The following is a 20503-nucleotide window of genomic DNA, read 5'->3' as shown; positions in this document are numbered from 1 at the left end:
TCCCAGATTCTAGTCGAACACTCCAACCACTATGGTGCACTGGCTCTGAAGTTACTGATTAATATGGGAGAAAGGCAGGAATCCTCAAGGCAAAGAGTTTCCACGTTCCATAGAGGGAATCCATTTATTTTGCAACGATATAATCTTTTTTCCCCTTCGTGCCAAATCTCTGCAGTTTCTGGCATTTAGGACAACCTGATAACTGGGCTGGATCACCCGACCAGCAAGAAGACTGTGTGCATTTGAAATACGACGATTCACAGCCATGGAATGACATCACCTGTAGAGATCAATATAGATGGATCTGCAAGAAGGTCTTCTCTTGAGTACAAAAAAATATCAGCTGCCTTCCTGGATACCACTCGCCAACCCATAAAAGAACCTTTTCCAGGGCTGCTAAACTTTTTAAAGAACTTTCAGTGAGCAATTTGGTCAAACTCTTTTTGAAAGGCCAACAACATGTCTCGTGGATTGATCCAACTCTACAGATCTGTTATACAAATCTGGTAGAAAGGAAAGGCTTTCCAGGGCAGCAGCCATGCTTCTTCTTCCTCAGCAAGGCTTGTTCTTCTTTCCACCAATTCCCCTGGTGCAGAAAGTTTGGCTGGTGAATCTTGTCACTTCCTTTTCTCCTTTATGAAAAGGTGGTGGTGCGCAGACAACATTCACTCCTTAGTTTATATTAGATATGATCAGAAAATTAAAGTTAAGTTTATTTTATTTTAATCAAAGGATTTTTGCTTTGTGTTTGTGGCATGTTGTACTAGTCTGGATTGGTTTAGGGGTGTTTTTAAGGGAGAAAAACTGGGCAAGAAGAAAAACTCTCCCTGCACATGCATGCGTGTGCACACACACACATACACACACACACAAATATGCACTTTGTGCAGTCCAAAAGACTAGGAAGAATGCAAACACAATATCACTCTAATAGGAAATTGTCAGTTCAGAATTTCTGCCATATGTGGAGGGCTCTCATAAGAGAGTAATGGGTCCAAAGCTGATAAAGAGTTGAGAACCTACTGCATCCAAATTATTGGCAAAGAATGGCAAGCCACAGCATCTATGAGAATATAGAGGTGGCTGAAAACAACGGAAAGATCACTGACTCCAACATAACTTTTCTCTTGCCTTATTTTTAGGGATAATGTGAACATTTCTTGAGTACTGACTTTTACACTTGCAGTTTCTGCCTCAAATTTGTTTTGGGGTCAACCCTTTGTAAGCGGTTGGCCCAGCTGCCATTTTAATAGCAGTTTTATATATGGCTGCTTGTGATATTAAAGATGGTCAGGCCTCTGGAGTTAAAATGGCTGCGGTGTTGCCACTAGAGAGCCTCTAGCAGGTGCTGAGTCCCGCCTGGGAGAACCTGGCAGGCATGGAATGCTGCACAGGAATACGGAGTGATTAAGAGACAATTGGACCTTCCAGCCCCAAAGGTGTCCAGTGCAACAAAGGTCTCACAGAGTCATCCCCACTTAACACGTTCCTTTCCCTTCTTCCATGATGAGATCTCCTTTCACGCACCCCGGCAGCTACCAGTCAAGGTACTCAAACCTTTTGTCAAACCCAGGAACTGACCATTGGGAGTCTTTGCTCTAATGGCTGGGTGGGCTCTTCCACCTCAGGGCACATTTTACCTATAAAGGTAGAGCCCTGGCCTCATTCAAATTGTACATGCTTCCCGGTCCACAAGCACTGTTCCCTTGAGGTTTACCCAAGCCTCTTGCTCTCTTGGCCGAGGACGCTGGCCGTTCGAAGCTACTCTCTTCTCCCGCAGACTAGACCCCTCTTCAGGATAGGCAGATATATTTGCTCCCTCTTTCTCTATTCCCAATTTCTGACTAAGCTTCTTAGGACTCTGTGTGTGTGTGTGTATTTTTACCCCACAATCCTGCGTGCATGTACATGTCATTTTGTTCTTAATAAAAGTTATTGTTGGACCTTAAGAACCAGCCTTGTTTGCTACTTTGGGAAGGGACCTGGTAGAAACTGGTGATAGATCCCTGCGGTTACCGGCCTCTTGCACAGCCCTTCTCCTTGCTTGCTAATTCCCCCACAAATCATTTTACTGCAAGGAAACCAGTCCTGGTAACACCTTGTTACAAAGGAAGCCTAGTTCCAAACTTCTCTTACCTGTAAAGGAGCACGCAGAGTCCTGCAGTTCACAGTTTAAGTCAAGAATACCTTAAGGTGGAATAGCTGCCAGGGGGCCCACTGACAACTCCCTGCTCATATACCTGCCCCGCCACCCATCAGTGTACCCTTCCCCCTGCCCACTTATGAGCCAGCCACAATCTCAGCTGCATGTACAGCTGGAGAAAATTGTCCAGGCACAGCATGGTGGTAACAGTTTGGGCAACCACAGAAGTAGCACTCCTAGTCGAGCACTGCCTGGAACCCTTGGGGAATATGAGTGTACACAGCCAGAGGGATTGTGAGTAAGAGGGTGAAGGGTACCCTGGCAGGTTTGAGGCATGCGGGTGGCAGGAAGAATGCTGTAAGTTGGAGGTTCGTGGTGGGCAGTGGAGAGGAGGGGGTCTGGAACTGACCCAAAGGAATACCACCCCAGGACCAAGCTCCTGCCATCAGGACTGTGTTCCAAAGACTGGAAAGGGGCACGGGGGGCACAGGCAAATTTTGCTTTTTAAAAAAGTAACTAAATGGATATTTTTGTGCAACGCACAAAGCCTAGTGTTGCTTCCTTTCCAGAGGAATGAAGTTTCTCCTTCAGCCACGGGTTTCATAGAGAGAAACCAGCACCAGCAGGAAATAAAGATGGGCTCGAACCAAGTAGGTCCTAAAGGCAGGACGTGGCTGTGCTGTGCACGAGGGGCAGAATCTCTAAAGACATGAGATGGCAAAGTAGCAGGGTCTGTGCAAGGGCTTGGTTTCCAATGCCAAGGTTCAGCCCTGGAACATAGGAAGGAAGGATCAACAAACGTGCCCCTGAGCAGATGCAGTGTGTATTTCCTCTCTCCATTATGCAAATACATTGAGTCCCCAAACAGCCGGAACTGTGGAGGGAGATGAGACTCCAGCTCCACCACCTTCTCCCCTTCAAGAAAATAACTTCTGAGCAGAGGCTCCACCTTAAAAAGAAATACACACTGCCGTTTGGGCATGCATCGGAGGGCAAAATCCACTGGCCATTGGTGCCCTGCAAGCCCCACGGAAGTGAACGGGGCTGCTTCAGTTCCTGGAAGCTGAAATCAGAAATCTTGCAAGATTTTGAGCCAATCTGAAATGCAATTTCAGAGCCGTCTTCCACAGACGCTGCTACTGGTCTATAACCTTGTACCAGCATGAGTTAATTTTCTCTTAAAGTATTTGCTTATCTGGTTGTTGTGGGTTTTCCGGGCTGTATTGCCGTGGTCTTGGCATTGTAGTTCCTGACGTTTCGCCAGCAGCTGTGGCTGGCATCTTCAGAGGACACTGAGAGATCTCTGTCTTTTGGTGCTACACCTCTGAAGATGCCAGCCACAGCTGCTGGCGAAACGTCAGGAACTACAATGCCAAGACCACGGCAATACAGCCCGGAAAACCCACAACAACCATCGTTCTCCGGCCGTGAAAGCCTTCGACAATACATTTGCTTATCTGTTTGAAACTCTGACTTCCCTCACCATTCAGTAAAGAGTAACTGCTTATTCTGGTGATTTATGGACAGGACACACATCTAACTTTTCTACATCACCTTCTCCTTTTTCCCTTATGTTGAGATTTACACTTGAAAGACTTATGCTGTAATTCACCCCAAGTCTTGGCTTCTTCCCCACCCAACCCCATCAAATTTCCCAGTATGGTTTTCCCTTCACCTGTCTATCTGACGAAGGGGGCTATGGGGCTATGTCTCATGAAAGCTCATATTGAAATAAATGGTGTGAGTCTTTGAGGTGCCTGTAGACTTCTCCTTTATGATGAAAGGATCTTGCCGTATTTCCCTTTCCAACAAAAATGTTAGACTTTCACAATAATGTAACTGGACTATTTGGGATTGGCTGCCAAAACATCAGTTCAGGAGGTAACCAGAATAGCCTTGGGATACACTTTATCCTTACCTGGATGCTTTCACTCTCTTACATTCTGCATGCACCTGATAGATAAATATTTTAGTTTTATAGGAAAATGTAAAGAGTCCAGTAGGACCTTTAAGATTAACCAACTTTATAGTAGCATAAGCATCTGACGAAGAGAGCTGTGGTTCTCGAAAGCTTATGCTACAGATGCATCTGACAAAGAGAGATGTGGTTCTCAAATGCTGGGGCTCAATCCATAATTAATTGCAGATCAGAAGCTAAAACACATCCAGAAAGAGAATTCATCGTGGAACGGAACAGGCAGGTTCTGCCCATCTCTCCCCAGGGCTGGAATGTGTGCAGAATCCACCCAGCTTCTCTTCCCAGGCAAAATTATGATAAGCAAACAGCTCAAAGCCATCCATTCTCTTTTCACAAGCCGTTGCAGTCCCTGGAGGATCAGGAAATGGAAGAAGGAGGAGTCTAATGTAGTTTAATGTAATGTATAATGTGTGTGTGTACTGAGTATATGCATATGTGTGTGTATATGTGTGTGTATGAGTATATGCAGCTGCTCCGCCCCGCCCTGCTCTGCACCTGGGACACTTTGAGAACACTGCCCAGGAGCCGTGTGCTGCCAGAGAGGGAGGGAGGGAGAGAGCGAAGAAGAACAAGCTCCTGCCTGCTGTGGTGAGTGAGCCAGCTGCTCCGCCCCGCCCTGCTCTGCACCCGGGACACTTTGAGAACACTGCCCAGGAGCCATGTGCTGCCAGAGAGGGAGGGAGGGAGAGAGCGAAGAAGAACAAGCTCCTGCCTGCTGTGGTGAATGAGCCAGCTGCTCCGTCCCGCCCTGCTCTGCACCCGGGACACTTTGAGAACACTGCCCAGGAGCCGTGTGCTGCCAGAGAGGGAGGGAGAGAGCGAAGAAGAACAAGCTCCTGCCTGCTGTGGTGAGTGAGCCAGCTGCTCCGCCCCGCCCCGCCCTGCTCTGCACCCGGGACACTTTGAGAACACTGCCCAGGAGCCATGTGCTGCCAGAGAGGGAGGGAGGGAGAGAGCGAAGAAGAACAAGCTCCTGCCTGCTGTGGTGAGTGAGCCAGCCGCTCGGCCCCGCCCTGCTCTGCACCTGGGGCACTTTGAGAACACTGCCCAGGAGCCGTGTGCTGCCAGAGAAGGAGGGAGGGAGAGAGCGAAGAAGAACAAGCTCCTGCCTGCTGTGGTGAGTGAGCCAGCTGCTCGGCCCCGCCCTGCTCTGCACCTGGGGCACTTTGAGAACACTGCCCAGGAGCCGTGTGCTGCCAGAGAAGGAGGGAGGGAGAGAGCGAAGAAGAACAAGCTCCTGCCTGCTGTGGTGAGTGAGCCAGCTGCTCGGCCCCGCCCTGCTCTGCACCCGGGACACTTTGAGAACACTGCCCAGGAGCCGTGTGCTGCCAGAGAGGGAGGGAGGGAGAGAGCGAAGAAGAACAAGCTCCTGCCTGCTGTGGTGAGTGAGCCAGCTGCTCGGCCCCGCCCTGCTCTGCACCTGGGGCACTTTGAGAACACTGCCCAGGAGCCGTGTGCTGCCAGAGAAGGAGGGAGAGAGCGAAGAAGAACAAGCTCCTGCCTGCTGTGGTGAGTGAGCCAGCTGCTCCGCCCCGCCCTGCTCTGCACCTGGGACACTTTGAGAACACTGCCCAGGAGCCGTGTGCTGCCAGAGAGGGAGGGAGAGAGCGAAGAAGAACAAGCTCCTGCCTGCTGTGGTGAGTGAGCCAGCTGCTCCGCCCCGCCCTGCCCTGCTCTGCACCTGGGACACTTTGAGAACACTGCCCAGGAGCCATGTGCTGCCAGAGAGGGAGGGAGGGAGAGAGCGAAGAAGAACAAGCTCCTGCCTGCTGTGGTGAATGAGCCAGCTGCTCTGCCCCGACCTGCTCTGCACCCGGGACACTTTGAGAACACTGCCCAGGAGCCATGTGCTGCCAGAGAGGGAGGGAGAGAGCGAAGAAGAACAAGCTCCTGCCTGCTGTGGTGAATGAGCCAGCTGCTCTGCCCCGACCTGCTCTGCACCCGGGACACTTTGAGAACACTGCCCAGGAGCCGTGTGCTGCCAGAGAGGAAAGGAGAGAGCGAAGAAGTGTTGTATTCATTTGAGACCAAATACTGCCATTGGGTTCCATCCAGTGGGAAGTTCTCCTTCTGGTCATTGTAATCATCATCATCATCATCATCATGATCAGCAAGATGGCGGCACGAGCGGAGTGGTGAGAACTGAGCTCCATTATGAGTAAGCAGATAACAACTAAAATGCTGAATAACACCTAAGATAAATTAACTAACAACTATATACGGATGTTTAGAAGTGACGGTAACAGTGAGTAGAGCAAAGAATTAAAGGAAAGAGCTGAAAGGAAGTGTGAGCGGAGTTGCGGCATCTGAACAGCAGCATACCGGGTGGGGTGGGGGGGCATCTGATCAGCAAAATACCAGAGAACATTTAGTTACTAAACCATCAAAGAACGGAGAGATAACTAACCAACAAAGACGAAGTGATGAAAGATCGAAATTGTAGAGAGTAGTAGTAGATTGGAATTTGGTAGACATGGGGGATGAGTATTAGAAATTAGATTAAAAGCGATGTTAGATACTAGACATTGGATGTTAGATATCAGATATTAACAACTTTAATGGATGATCTTGAACTAAATTAGAGTGCTCGAAGTGGTGTAACTTATAAACTAAATTGTGGGACCGGCACTGTTCCCTATGGGAATTGGAAACTAGCTTGTGAGATTAGTACTGCTCCCTATGTATTAGAATCTTTCCCTATGTGAATTGGAAATTAAATTATGAGATTAGTACTGCTCCCTGTGTATTAGAACTGGCACTGCTTTATGGTTTTTGTTGCTTAGGATGTTTGTATGCTGTGATAGGGGGATGGATATGTGGAAGGCATCTGAGATAGGGCCAGGGATACCAGTCCTCTGGGGACGGGGGACGTATGGCGGTGGGGCCTGGTTTAAAGGGAGAAGGTCACGGAGATGTGGAGAGGCTCGGTGCCCTTCTAACCTACGCCCCATCCCGAGGCACGCCGGTGTTGGAGCTAGGAAAAATCCTCCTTCGACACTGATGTTGTGCAATGCCAGGTCCATAAATAATAAGACCAGTATGCTGCGTGATACTTCCATGGCAGCTAATATGGACCTGGTACGCATGACCGAGACGTGGGTGAGGGAAGGAGAAACAGTTGCTCTTGGTGAGCTGACCCACCCGGGTAATGCGGTCCTTCATCAGTCACGAACTGAGGGTCGGGGGGGGGAGGGGTGGCAATCCTTGTCCGGGAGGGTTTCTCCTTCAAGCCGCTTCCCGCCCCAAAGATCTCTGGCATTGATTGTGTGGGCCTGGTGTGGAATGCCGAGGAGAGTTTGGCTGTCTGCTTGGTGAACCGACTGCCCAGCCTTACCGCGCCTGCTAGCTGCGGAATTTTGTGAGCCCCAATCTAGTCTATGGCCTCCACAAACTAGTAGGAGAGTAGTAGAGTTTCCCTGCTTGCAGAAAGGAATGTGATGGGTGCAGGAGCTTTATGGGCTAGTGTGCGTGTGTGTGAGATAGAAAATCACAAACTTACACTCGGATGTTTGGCTTAGATTTAGAAAAGAAATGAGAGTTCTTTATTATAGGGAACACCATATGCTGATAGGAAAGAGGAGAGATAGATTCCTAGTCTAGTCAAAGTCTAGTCAAAGGATGGCACTGGGTAGCAGGATAGGTCCTGCATCCATAGAGCAAGAGGAGAGGAGTGTGTCTGTGACAAGGAGGAAGAAGAAGTCAGGAGGAGAAAGTCCTGAGATTAGCAATCTGTGCATCAAAGGACAGTTCAGGGCAGTAAGAGTAGGCTTGCCATTCCCTCTGCTCCCACCTCCTTCCCCCTGCCCCACTTACCTGGCCAGTGGGGGGCGGGCCCCCAGGGTACCCCCCTGGTGGCATGGCACACCCCCAGATAGCGCGGTGCACCCCTATGCACCGCCACAGCTCCCGCACCCCAACACAATGGGCCCATTTTGGCCCAAATCAGGCTCATGGGGGGGGCAGCTCAGCCCTTTGGCGAGTGCAGGGCTGCCCTTTGACCTGCGTGATAGTCTTACTACCCGGAAGTGACATCATCACCCATGCCAGGAGGGCGCGCATGACACTGAAGCCTCCGCAGGGTAAGTGCCAGGCTCCCAGGCTCCCACCAGGGGACTCAAGGGACCTGGCAACCCTAGGAGGGAGTGAACAGATGTGCTGACCTCTCTCTCTTTCTAACTTTCAGGTTTGTTCCCCTCTGAAACCTGAGGAAGGGACAGCGTTGATCCTCCTCTTCTCACACTTTGTCCTCCTCTGCTTCCAGGAGCAGCTTCAAAGAAACCGCCCCTTCCTCCCCCTTCCAAGAGAACCGTCTCCATCCTCTCGTTCCTTGCAGTCCTGGTTCTGCTCCTGGCCGTTGCACTGGTTTCAGTGACTGTCCTGTGTAAGTACAGCTGTCCAAGGGAACGCGCGCCTGTCTCCGCGTAGGTCCGGCTGGTTTCTACCCTATCCCTACTGCTCAGGGCTGGGGGGGAGGGGGGGGCTTCATTCTCCTCGGTCCTGCAGTGACCTGAATTGCACCTTATACAATCCTAGGGTTGGAAGGGACCTCCAGGGTCATCTAGACCAACCCCCTGCACACTGCTGGAAATTCACAACTACCTCCTGCCTCGGCTCCTTGGTGGCGGTTGGAGGAAAGTGCTGCTGAGAATTGATTGATTGATTGATTTGTATCTCCCCAGCGGGAACCCAAAGCGATATACAATACAAAACATCGAATACAGTAGAATAAACAAGGAAACGAAGGGGGAGGAGATTACCCTGAGCTGAAACCAGCTCTCCCCCCCCCGACTCATCTTCCTGCCAACTCATGCCATTCCTTTGGCTCGCCCCCAATGGCTCACAGGTCTGGGCATGTGCAGGCCTTAAAATGCTTCTGGGGCGGGGGAACGAAGCCAGCTGTCAGGTTCAGACTGCTTCCCTATATGTTGTAACCAAAGAGACTCCATTTTAATTCTTTTAGTGTGCTGAATGCTTTGATCCCAGGTGCCAAGATGTTCCCTAGCAGCTATCTCTCAGAAGAAGAATGTTTTGGCTACAGCTTTTCCAGTCCTGGGAAACTTTCACTTTCTCAGCTTCAAAGGGATTGTTTTGAGAACTATGGGGGGAGGCTGGGCCTACTGAGTCTTGATACTTTGTACCTTCTTCTTTGCCTCTCATTCGTAATAATACACGTGTACCAGCCCAGATATTGCATCTGGGCCAGTGGACTATAATGGTTGCTTCTTTCAGTAAATCTTTTGAAAACAACGGACTTTTGTCTGATTGCAGAAGGTAGGCTGGATACAACTATTATTTAGCCACAGATCTGACATTTTGTTACGAATGAGAGGCAAAATGGGGTTTTTTTTCTTCCTCTGCTTCCAGAACTTGTTCGTGTTCTTGATCATGAGGAAGCAGCCAGTGGTTTGGGAGGGGTCCTTCGGTTATTTTAAGGGCCAGAGGAAAATGTCAAGGCCTGGTATGGGAGAATCCAGTATAGACCAGGGAGCCAAACTGTTCAAAATGATTCTTCCTCTTTAAAAGCTAAGAACTTCGCTCGCAAGATTTCATGTCGATTAAACCTTATACCTGCAAGAAAAGAAAACACAGCCTGGGGGACATGGCCAGGCTGATGTCAGGCCTTCAGTGGCAAAAAGGTGGCTGATTTGGGATATGAAATCACAATTTCCAGAATGAAACAGGTTCTCTGGATCCAGTCTGGGGCCAGTCCACCTTCCACAGCGTCCTCCTGCCTGCCGCGTGGCCGCCTGCCGTGAGGAGGACTTTCGGCCAGATGTGCGCTGGGAGTTCCCTGCTGGGGCAGGTGGGCCTGATTCAGAGCAGGGCTGAGTGCAGGGCCAGAAGGGGGAGCCGTCCCCACACCCTTTCCCCAGCTTCAAATGGCCCCAGTGGGACTCCATTTCCCTCTTCAGGGGAGTTACACAGAGCCGTCAGTGCGCACGGCTCTGCCCAGTGGGGAAAATACCAAATATCCGAGGCCATTTCGAGTCAGGATAACATCACAAGGGGGAGCTGAAGCCCCGTCTACCCCCGTACCACGAGCCTGATCAGAATTGGGACCAGAAGGGAACTCCCAGAAAACCTCTGTCAAAAGTCCACATGGGAGACAGGCGGGCCTCAGAGCCAAGCTACAAGTGATGCCTTACACAGGTTGGACACTTGTCAGCTTCCCTCAAGTTTTGATGGGAAATGTAGGCGTCCTGTTTTTACAGCTTGGCTCTCCATTACAGCTGCAAGACCAGGATGCCTACATTTCCCATCAAAACCTGAGGGAAGCTGACAAGTGTCTAGCCTGTGTCAGACGTCACTTGTAGCTTGGCTCTGAGGAATGCAAAGCCACCTCTCCCAGCAAAGACTGTTATGCGGAGGGGCTGCTCATAGTCCCTGTAAGTGCTGCCAGGATGAGGCAGAGGTGGTCATTCCTGGCCCAGAGAGTAAAGACTGTGCGATCCTGGGAACGTGGCAGTAAGAGGTTAGACTGCCAGATTTCCTCCTTTTGAACAAACCGCGAGGCTCGCCTGCCCTGATGCTGCTCTTTGGAGGTTCATCTTGCACTTGTGTTGCCTGCAGATTTCCTGCAAGAGAGGAAGCTCCAGGAACGAGATGGAATCGCTCGGAAGTCCAGCGACATTCTGCAGCGCTGCAACGTCTCTTATGCTCAACTGGAGGAAGCCGAGAGTAAGTGGGAAATGGCAGTCCTGGGCTGGGCCATGTCTGGAAGCAAACACTGCAGGGGGAATGATCTGGGGGTGGGGAGCAACACTGGGTAGGATTCCAAGATTCCCTTTTTATGACGAACGACAGTTTCCTCTGGTGCCCGTAGATCAGCAGACGCTCTTTGCTCTGGAGGAAAGCACTCTCATTACGTATTTATTTATTTACTTTATACCCTGCCTTTCTCTCCAATGGGGGTGCAAAGGGGATTATAACATTCACCTCTCCTGCATTTTATCTTCACAACAACCCTGTGAGGCAGGTTAGGGACAGGCCACTGAGAGAGCTTCCAGGGCAGAGTGGGAATTCAAACCTGAGTTTCCCAGATGCCAGTCCAAAGTTCTAACCACTATACCACACAGCACTGTGGAATCTACATATTAAGCAAAAAATCAGCGTCCTGTTATCAAGCTATGCCCATATTTTAAATCAAGCAAATAAAATGTGGTCATTTCACAATTTCTACTGCTATTATGTGCCAAAAAGCATAAGAGACCAACTGTTTCTTCCTTACGCTGCCATTTGGGAGACTAATAGTGCAGTCCTGAGCAAGGTAAGCCCACGGATGTCAGAGGACTTAGAGAGGTGAAAGTTTCCTTAGGATAGCACGGCAAGGAGTGGGTCTAAGCAAGTCTACTCAGAAGTAACTACCATTGCAGGAAAGTGCTCTTAGGATTGCAGCTCCAAATCACTTCATTACCAGAACTACAGACAAGCATATCTCAGGTGGTGGCCGCAAAAGACCTCTCAATTTCTTTTAGATGGAGATCAGAGCTCCTCCCTGTAAAGCCCAGCAGCTTGGAGCCAGCTGGAGATGTTAGAATGAAGGGCCTGGTGTGCCCCTTCTGCCATATTTCTTTCCTTCCCCCACGTCCTCCGGATGATTTCTGGTGCTGCATTTGTCCTTCATGCTGCAATTTTAATTACTGTCCTGTTTCCTCCGTTAGAGCTAGACTGATCACCTTTGTCCTGACAGAGGCCTTTCGACAGCTGTATTGCCGCTGTACTTCATTCCACCACTGCTATGCACGATATTTTTAGCAAGATGGGAGTCTGAGAAAACGTTGCCTGCCTTGTTTCCTTCCCCTTTGCTCAGCCCCAGAGCCTGATGTGTTCTGAAATGTCTTCTTTCAGGTTTCAAGTTGTTGGGTTGCTCTGAGATCCAGGCCTATTTGGAGAATGTCACAGGCTCATTCACATCTCTACAACAGCGTTACAGTAGGTAGCCCGCTTTGGCAAATGCATCCCACCCAGCTACTTACTTCTCCTCCCTTGCCCTTCCCTAAGCACGCCCAAACTTCTTCCATCCTTTTGCTCTGGCTTTGCTTCTCCCCCTCTGCAACATGCTTATACCCTCTTCACCAGGGACATCTAATTGCCCAAACCTGGTTCTTTTTTCTCATCCCCACATCCAAACATCTGCCTGATCTTCTGTTCTTCCAATCAATTCCCAGTCCACCCATTGATTCCTGCCCCACAATGGCTCCATCTTTCCCCACCATGTTCCCACTGCCTCTGTTCCTTCCACCTCAGTCTTCCTCTAGACTCACTCATTGCCATTTGTTCCCTTTCCCTTCTACCTTTGGCAACGTTGCTTTGGATCACCTAGGCAACCCCAAGTGGCAGCCAAGATCTCATGAGGTGGTCTTGCAAGGTCTCAGCACTTTTTAAACTTTTATTAATTTAATCTCCACGTGCACTCCGTTTTTTGCTTTTAGTTGTTTCAACAAACCTGCAGGTTCCTACAAGATTGATGAAACATCTACCCTAGTCCTGAATGGCCCTATTGGCCCCCATCTGCAGATTTTTGGATCTGCATGGGGGAGGAGCATACTGGCGATCAACTATATTATACTGTCATGCCATAAAAAGCTTCAGTTGCTGATTCTGCAGATTATGATCCAGTTAAAATCACAAGAGCAACCAAGAATGTCCCATCCTGCCCCCCCCCCAGTCAGCCCTGCTAGCCAAGCCAGGATCTGCTCGGGGGGGTTCAGGTGCTTCAGATACCTTCAGACCAATTGAGCTTGGGGAAAGGTGACTGGAGGTTTGGTTCCCCATGTTTTTCTGTATGGAAACAGATCCGTTTCCATGCAGTCTAATATCCTGGGATGATGATATCTCAATTGTGCTGAGCAGTTGCAAAAGGAGAACAGATTGCCTGAACCTTTGATGGTTGCTGAGTTGGTTGGGAATCATCATGCAGGGGTGAGATCCTGCTTTGAAAATCTTTCTACTCGGCCGTTAAAGGCACATGAACTGGGTCCTCCTTTGGCCAATGATCCTTGTTCACCTCTGACGGTGTTTACATTCTTGTTTTAATGGAACTTAAGCTGAAACGGAAGAGCCCACAATGCTGCTTCCTGGTTCCTAATTCTGCAGCCAAAAGAGAAAAGGTCCACGCTGGTTGGTCCATTTGGCTAACAGGGACCAGCATGGTGGCAGCATGGATAAGAACCTCAGAAGGTGCGTGTGGGATTGGACCAAGAGTCCATGCAGCCAAGCATCCTTTTTCTAAGACAGACCGCTAGATGATTCTTGTGTCCTTAGGAGTGAAATTTGAAGGCAGCCCACACACCTGCCCTGCAGTTGGACCGAAAGTATCTGGTACTCAGATGTGTGTGTGTGTATATATAAAGTGTCATCAAGTCACAACTGATTTATGGCAAGCCCTGCTGGGGCTTTCAGGGCAAATGAGAAGGAGAGGAGGTTTGCCAGTGCCTTCCTCTGCAGAGCCTTCCTCGGTTGTCCCCCATCCAAGTACCGACCCTGCTTAGCTTCCGAGATCTGACGAGATGGGGCTAAACCACGCCGCCTTCCCTCCGTACTCAGAAGTGTACTGCCTCCAAATATGGAGGCGCCAGTTTGTCATGATGGCGCATAACCATCGATAGGCCTGAACTCTGCGTCTTTCTCTAAACCTCTTTCAATGCCTTCTGAGCTAGCAGATGCCATTACATCTTGTGGAAGTGGATTCCATCCAATGTGCATGATGCACATACTTATGTGCTTCCTTTTTACATACCCCAAATCTACTGCTGATCAATTCCACTGGGTCACCCAGGGTTTTAGTCTTATGACACAGGGAGGACAAGTTCTCTCCATTCACTATCTCACACTGTGTGTGTGTGTCTTTAAATGCTTGGTGGGGTACAGATGAAGAGTGGAGGCTTAGCGGTGGGATATCAAACATCCTGAGGAGGAGAAAATATTTTAGGTGGGATATCAAATGCTGGCCATAGTCCTCGCGCGAAATTGCACCAGGAAGATGCTGTCATTCCGGGAGCTCGGTGCGATGTTCCGTGGCCGGTAAGCAGTGTGAAAATGGCCATTCTGAGGAGGAGGCAGTCAGGGCAAGAGTGGCAAACTGTGTGTGCACCTCAGAGAAAGTCTTGCGTGTATTTGAGTGAGAAATTGATATCTGAAGCAAGCCAACTGTGCGTGCAGCCTAAGAGAAGATTTGTGTGACTGTGTCTATGAAAAGTAACTTTAAGAACAAATAGCACTCTATTGAAACCATCAAGCTTAAGAAATAATATGAAACTGATATGCTTATTGTAAAAATAAAAGTTTATTTTGTTTTTTCAACCCAGAGTATCAGTTATTCCCATATCCCATTCCTGTCCTCAGGGCCACATAGCCTCACGAAGGAGCCTGACACTTGGGCACGTTACTAAAGGGGAAATTTAAGTTATTTTGGAATATAATTCCTGGTGGCAGCAATCTATCCAGAGGGTGTAAAAGAAGAAAAGGGCTAAAGGCAAAATCTAACAGAGAGAAAAAAGGGGTCATAACAAGTAGAGGCTTAGCGGTGGGATGTCAAACAACCTGAGGAGGAGAAAATATTTTACGTGGGATAAAATTTCCCGGGAGGAAGCAACATTTTGAGAGAAAGGTGTTCTGAGGGGACAGATAGCCAAGGAGGCAGAGTGTTCAGTTGAATTCTATGAGGAAAATAGAACTGGTAGAAAGGAAAATGACATAGAAAAACTAGTAGGATTTTTAAGAGAGGATGTAATCTGGTGAAGTTTAGTACAATTGTAGAAGGAAACACTATTAAAAGAGAGAAAAAAGGCAGAGTTTCTGGGGATGAAAAAGGAGGCTCTGATTCAGAAGTGCAAAGAGTTAAATTTACCTCATGAGGGGAAAAGTGTAGAAGAATTGAGAGTTATACTGATACAAAGCAGTGTGGAGCAGCCTAGGAGTACTGCATCTGACAGAAACTTTGAAGGAATGTCATCTTTTCTCTAAGCCGAAAAGCCCCAGCAGACGCTTTAGTCCTTCTTCCCTGGGAAGGTGCTTCGCCCCTTGACCCCTTCCATCGCCGTCTTCCCCGCTTTGTGACTCTGACTGTGCTCTTGTTCTCAAAGGCGATCTCATGAGTTTTGTCTCCGCCGGCTGGAATTTTTACAAGGGGAGTTTCTACTTCTTTTCCCAAGAGGCTAAGACTTGGCAGGAGGCTGAAGAGGCCTGCATGTCGCACGGGGCCCACCTCACCTCTGTCGCCTCCAAGGAAGAGATGGTGAGCCTTTGACACTCTTCATTTACTGGCAGGGTTACCAAATGCATGAACCTCGCGGGTGAGCAAAGGTGTTCCTTTACGGAAGCTGAAAGGGGCACTCCAAGCCGTGGTCGACACCTGGGGATCCTGGGATTAGGTTGGGTCCAGGGGAACCCCCGAGCGGCAGACCTGGTCCTTCCTGAAGGTTATAATCCAGCCTTGACTCAATGGACCCAGTGAAAGTGGAAACACGTGCCTTAGACTGGATTATACTCTTCAGGACGGACTAGGTGAGCCAGTTTGGTGTAGTGGTTAAGTGACTGGAGAGCCAGTTTGGTTAAGAGCGTTGGACTCTGATCTGGAGAATCGGGTTTGATTCCCCACTCCTCCACTTGTAGCCAGCTGGGTGACCTTGGGTCCGTCACAGCTCTCTCAGAGCGCTCTCAGCCCCACCCACCTCACAGGGTGTTTTGTTGTGGGGATAATAGCAGCATACTTTGTAAACGCTCTGAGTGGCCGTTAAGTTATCCTGAAGGGCGGTATAATTGTTAACCCTGCTTAACTTCCCAGATCTGACAAGATTAGGCTTCCTGGACTATCCAAGTATTTAGGCACTTACAATTTATATATTTGGTCATAAAGCTCTTTATTACTGATTTAACCAATATTATTTGTTCGTAATGTGTATGATACCTTGGAGATTTTTTAACATAATTGTATTTTTAAAATACAATATATATATATATATGTATCACAGGAATATCTTCGCGGAAAGACCAGAGGGATAATGTTTTGGATTGGACTCACTGATCAAAAGGAAGAAGGCAACTGGACTTGGACGGACGGCACCAAATACAACCACGGCACGAGGCAGGAAAAGTTTGCAAGCTGGGGGGATGGGGCCAGGGGCTGTTGTCAGGAATAGCCCAGCAACCAGCAAGAGTCCAGGGCTCGGGGGATGAGGGGGCGCCATCAGCAATAACATGAACTCGCTTATGACAAAAACCTGGAAATGATATCCAGGTTTTACCATAAGGTTTCCAGTTATTCCTAGAGAGGACTGATATTTTCCCTGGAAGTGATGTTATGCTAGGGCTGCCAGGTCCCCCAGTCAGGGTGGGGCATCCCCCGCTCCCACCCTCACCCACCCCCACCAGTCACCTGCTTGACAGGCGAGAAAGGCATGGGAATAGTCTTCCTAGATGTACTCCTGGGGTGACATCATCGTGCAGGCCACTGGAGTCCTCCCGCACTTTGCACAGGGCCGACCGTTGGAGCCCAAATCTGCCCGATGCAAAGCTCAGGAGCATTCCCAGGGCCTGTGTGATGACATCACTCCCGGAAGTGATGTCATTGCACTGCTTCAGGACAACAAAAAAGGTGAGTGGCAGGTCCCCGCTCCCACCGAGAGTGTAAGGGGACCTGGCAGCCATATAACATGCGGACAGCCATTTTTTATCATTGTAATAGCAGGGGCTGAATAGCCCTACTAAAGGACTCCTGGCAGAAGTTGTATAAAGCTGATATTGCTGTGGCCTGAATGTGACATCTGCTTAATTTTTGTTGTTTTTTCAGATGAGTCCTCAGTTCATTGTTTAATCCTGAATAAAATGGCATGGTCACTAAAAGTGGCAGTCTCCTGGGGTCCCCCCCCCACACACACACACACACACCAGACTCCACTTATAAGTAAGCAAACTAGCACATCTCTCACAGAGATCTCCAGGAGACCGATAGACCCCTCCCACTGCCAAACTGCTTTCCTTCCCACACTTCACTTTCCTTTTATTGATTTTTATTCATTGATTTTATTTATTTCATCTCTAACCTTTTCTCCCCGAACGGGGATATGGTATGGTTCACCTTGTTCTCTTTTCCTCCATTTTATCCTAATGATCACCTTGTTAGGCTGAGAGTGTATGGGTGGCCCAAAGTCACCCAACCAGCTTCCATGACAGAGTAGGGATTCGAACCTGGGTCTCCCTGATTCTAGTCGAACACTCCAACCACTATGGTGCACTGGCTCAGAAGTTACTGATTAATAGGGGAGAAAGGCAGGAATCCTCAAGGCAAAGAGTTTCCACTTTCCATAGAGGGAATCCATTTATTTTGCAACGATATAATCTTTTTTCCCCTTCCTGCCAAATCTCTGCAGTTTCTGGCATTTCGGACAACCTGATAACTGGCATGCAGCACCAGAGCACCAAGAAGACTGTGTGCATTTGAGATACGACGATTCACAGCCATGGAATGACATCACCTGTAGAGATCAATATAGATGGATCTGCAAGAAGGTCTTCTCTTGAGCAGAAAAAAGTAACAACTGCCTCTTTGGATTCCACTGGCCAGTCCATAAAAGAACCCTCTCCAGGGCTGCTAAACTTTCTGCAATTTGGTCAAACTCTTTTTGAAAGGCCAACAACATGTCTCGTGGACTGATCCAACTCTACAGATCTGTTATACAAATCCGTCCAAATTTTAGAGCAGCAGAAAGGAAAGGCTTTCCTGTGCAGCAGCCATGCTGCTTCTTCCTCAGCAAGGCTTGTTCTTCTTTCCACCAATTCCCCCGGTTCAGAAGGTTTGGCTGGAGAATCTTGCCACTTACTTTTCACCTTTATGACAGACAACATTCACTACTTAGTTTATATTAGATATAATCAGAAAATTAAAGTTAAATTTATTTTATTTTAATGAAAGGATTTTTGCTTTGTGTTGGCATGCTGTACTAGTCTGGATTGGTTTTGGGGTGTTTTTAAGGGAGAAAAACTGGGCAAGAAGAAAAGCTCTCCCTGCACATGCACGCGTGTGCACACACACACACAAATATGCACTTTGTGCAGTTCAAAAGACTAGGAAGAATGCAAACACAATACCACTCTAATAGGAAATTGTCACTTCAGAATTTCTGCCGTATGTGGAGGGCTCTCATAAGAGTAGGGTTGCCAGCCTCCAGGTGGTGGCTGGAGATCTCCCGGATCTCCAGGTGACAAAGATCAGCTCCCCTGGAGAAAATGGCTGCTTTGGAGGGTAGACTCAATGGTATTATACCATTCTGATATATAATACCATTCTAGTATTATACCTTCCTCTTTCCAAACCCCACCCTCTCTAGGCTCCACCCCCAAAATCTCCAGGAATTTCCCAACCTGGACCTGGCAACCCTACATAAGAGAGTAATGGGTCCAAAGCTGATAAGAGTTGAGAACCTACTGCATCCAAATTATTGGCAAAGAATGGCAAGCCACAGCATCTATGAGAATATAGAGATGGCTGAAAACAATGGAAAGATCACTGACTCCAACGTAACTTTTCTCTTGCCATTTTAATAGCAGTTTTATATATGGCTGCTTGTGATATTAAAGATGGTCAGGCCTCTGGAGTTAAAATGGCTGCGGTGTTGCCACTAGAGAGCCTCTAGCAGGTGCTGAGCCCCACCTGGGAGAACTGGCATGCATGGAATGCTGCACAGGAATACGGCGTGATTAAGAGACAATTGGACCTTCCAGCCCCAAAGGTGTCCAGTGCAACAAAGGTCTCGCAGAGTCATCCCCACTTAACATGTTCCTTTCCCTTCTTCCATGATGAGATCTCCTGTCCTTGACTGAGGAACTAATCAAATGACATTCATAAGTATATACAGTCGTTCCTGGGAAAGTACAGTCCCCACCCAAAATCCATCAATTTGGCTCCGGTGGAATTCACTAACAAACTATCCCTTTTGTGCAGCACTAGAACACGTTTTGCATTTGCTTTCACGCACCCCGGCAGCTACCAGTCAAGGTACTCAAACCTTTTGTCAAACCCAGGAGCTGACCGTTGGGAGTCTTTGTTCTAATGGCTGGGTGGGCTCTTCCACCTCAGGGCACATTTTACCTATAAAGGTAGAGCCCTGGCCTCATTCAAATTGTACACGCTTCCTGATCCACAAGCACTGTTCCCTTGAGGTTTACCCAAGCCTCTTGCTCTCTTGGCCGAGGACGCTGGCCATTCGAAGCTACTCTCTTCTCCCGCAGACTGGACCCCTCTTCAGGATAGGTAGATATTTGCTCCCTCTTTCTCTATTCCCAATTTCTGACTAAGCTTCTTAGGACTCTGTGTGTGTGTGTGTGTGTGTGTGTGTTTTTACCCCACAATCCTGCATGCATGTACATGTCATTTTGTTCTTAATAAAAGTTATTGTTGGACCTTAAGAACCAGCCTTGTTTGCTACTTTGGGAAGAGACCTGGTAGAAACTGGTGATAGATCCCTGCGGTTACCGGCCTCTTGCACAGCCCTTCTCCTTGCTTGCTAATTCCCCCACAAATCATTTTACTGCAAGGAGACTAGTCCTGGTAACACCTTGTTACAAAGGAAGCCTAGTTCCAAACTTCTCTTACCCGTCAAGGAGCATGCAGAGTCCTGCAGTTCACAGTTTAAGTCAAGAATACCTTGAGGTGGAATAGCTGCCAACTCCCTGCTCATATACCTGCCCCGCCACCCATCAGTGTACCCTTCCCCCTGCCCACTTATGAGCCAGCCACAATCTCAGCTGCATGTACAGCTGGAGAAAATTGTCCAGGCACAGCATGGTGGTAACAGTTTGGGCAACCACAGAAGTAGCACTCCTAGTCAAGCACTGCCTGGAACCCTTGGGGAATATGAGTGTACACAGCCAGAGGGATTGTGAGTAAGAGGGTGAAGGGTACCCTGGCAGGTGTGAGGCATGTGGGTGGCAGGAAGAATGCTGTAAGTTGGAGGTTCGTGGTGGGCAGTGGAGAGGAGGGGGTCTGGAACCGACCCAAAGGAATACCACCCCAGGACCAAGCTCCTGCCATCAGGACTGTGTTCCAAAGACTGGAAAGGGGCACGGGGGTGGGGGGCAATGTTGTTTTTTTTAAAAGTGATTATAAGGATATTTTCGCACAACGCACAAAGCCTAGTGTTGCTTCCTTTCCAGGGGAATGAAGTTTCTCCTTCAGCCACGGGTTTCCTAGAGAGAAACCAGCACCAGCAGGAAATAAAGATGGACTCGAACCAAGTAGGTCCTAAAGGCAGGACTTGGCTGTGCCATGCAAGAGGGGCAGAATCTCTAAAGACATGAGATGACAAAGTAGCAGGGTCTGTGCAAGGGCTTGGTTTCCAATGCCGAGGTTCAGCCCTGGAACACAGGAAGGATCAACGAACGTG

General features: G+C 48.7%; 1 protein-coding gene across 1 annotated transcript; it reads left to right on the top strand.

The window, feature by feature from the left end:
* The first annotated feature begins 5999 nt into the window (after nt 1–5999).
* On the top strand, nt 6000–19529 carry LOC129336460 (C-type lectin domain family 4 member F-like). Its single transcript, XM_054989561.1, has 7 exons — nt 6000–6279; nt 8383–8502; nt 10692–10799; nt 11970–12053; nt 15206–15357; nt 16094–16206; nt 17492–19529. The coding sequence occupies exons 1-7, from the start codon at nt 6276–6278 to the stop codon at nt 17640–17642; spliced, it is 732 nt and encodes a 243-aa protein (XP_054845536.1). The 5' UTR covers nt 6000–6275; the 3' UTR covers nt 17643–19529.
* The last annotated feature ends 974 nt before the right edge of the window (nt 19530–20503 follow it).

This window comes from Eublepharis macularius, chromosome 10 (assembly GCF_028583425.1).
Source record: "Eublepharis macularius isolate TG4126 chromosome 10, MPM_Emac_v1.0, whole genome shotgun sequence".
Taxonomy (NCBI): Eukaryota; Metazoa; Chordata; class Lepidosauria; order Squamata; family Eublepharidae; genus Eublepharis; species Eublepharis macularius.
Note: the sequence above shows the minus strand (reverse complement) of the source record. Positions and strands in the feature narration are given on the sequence as shown.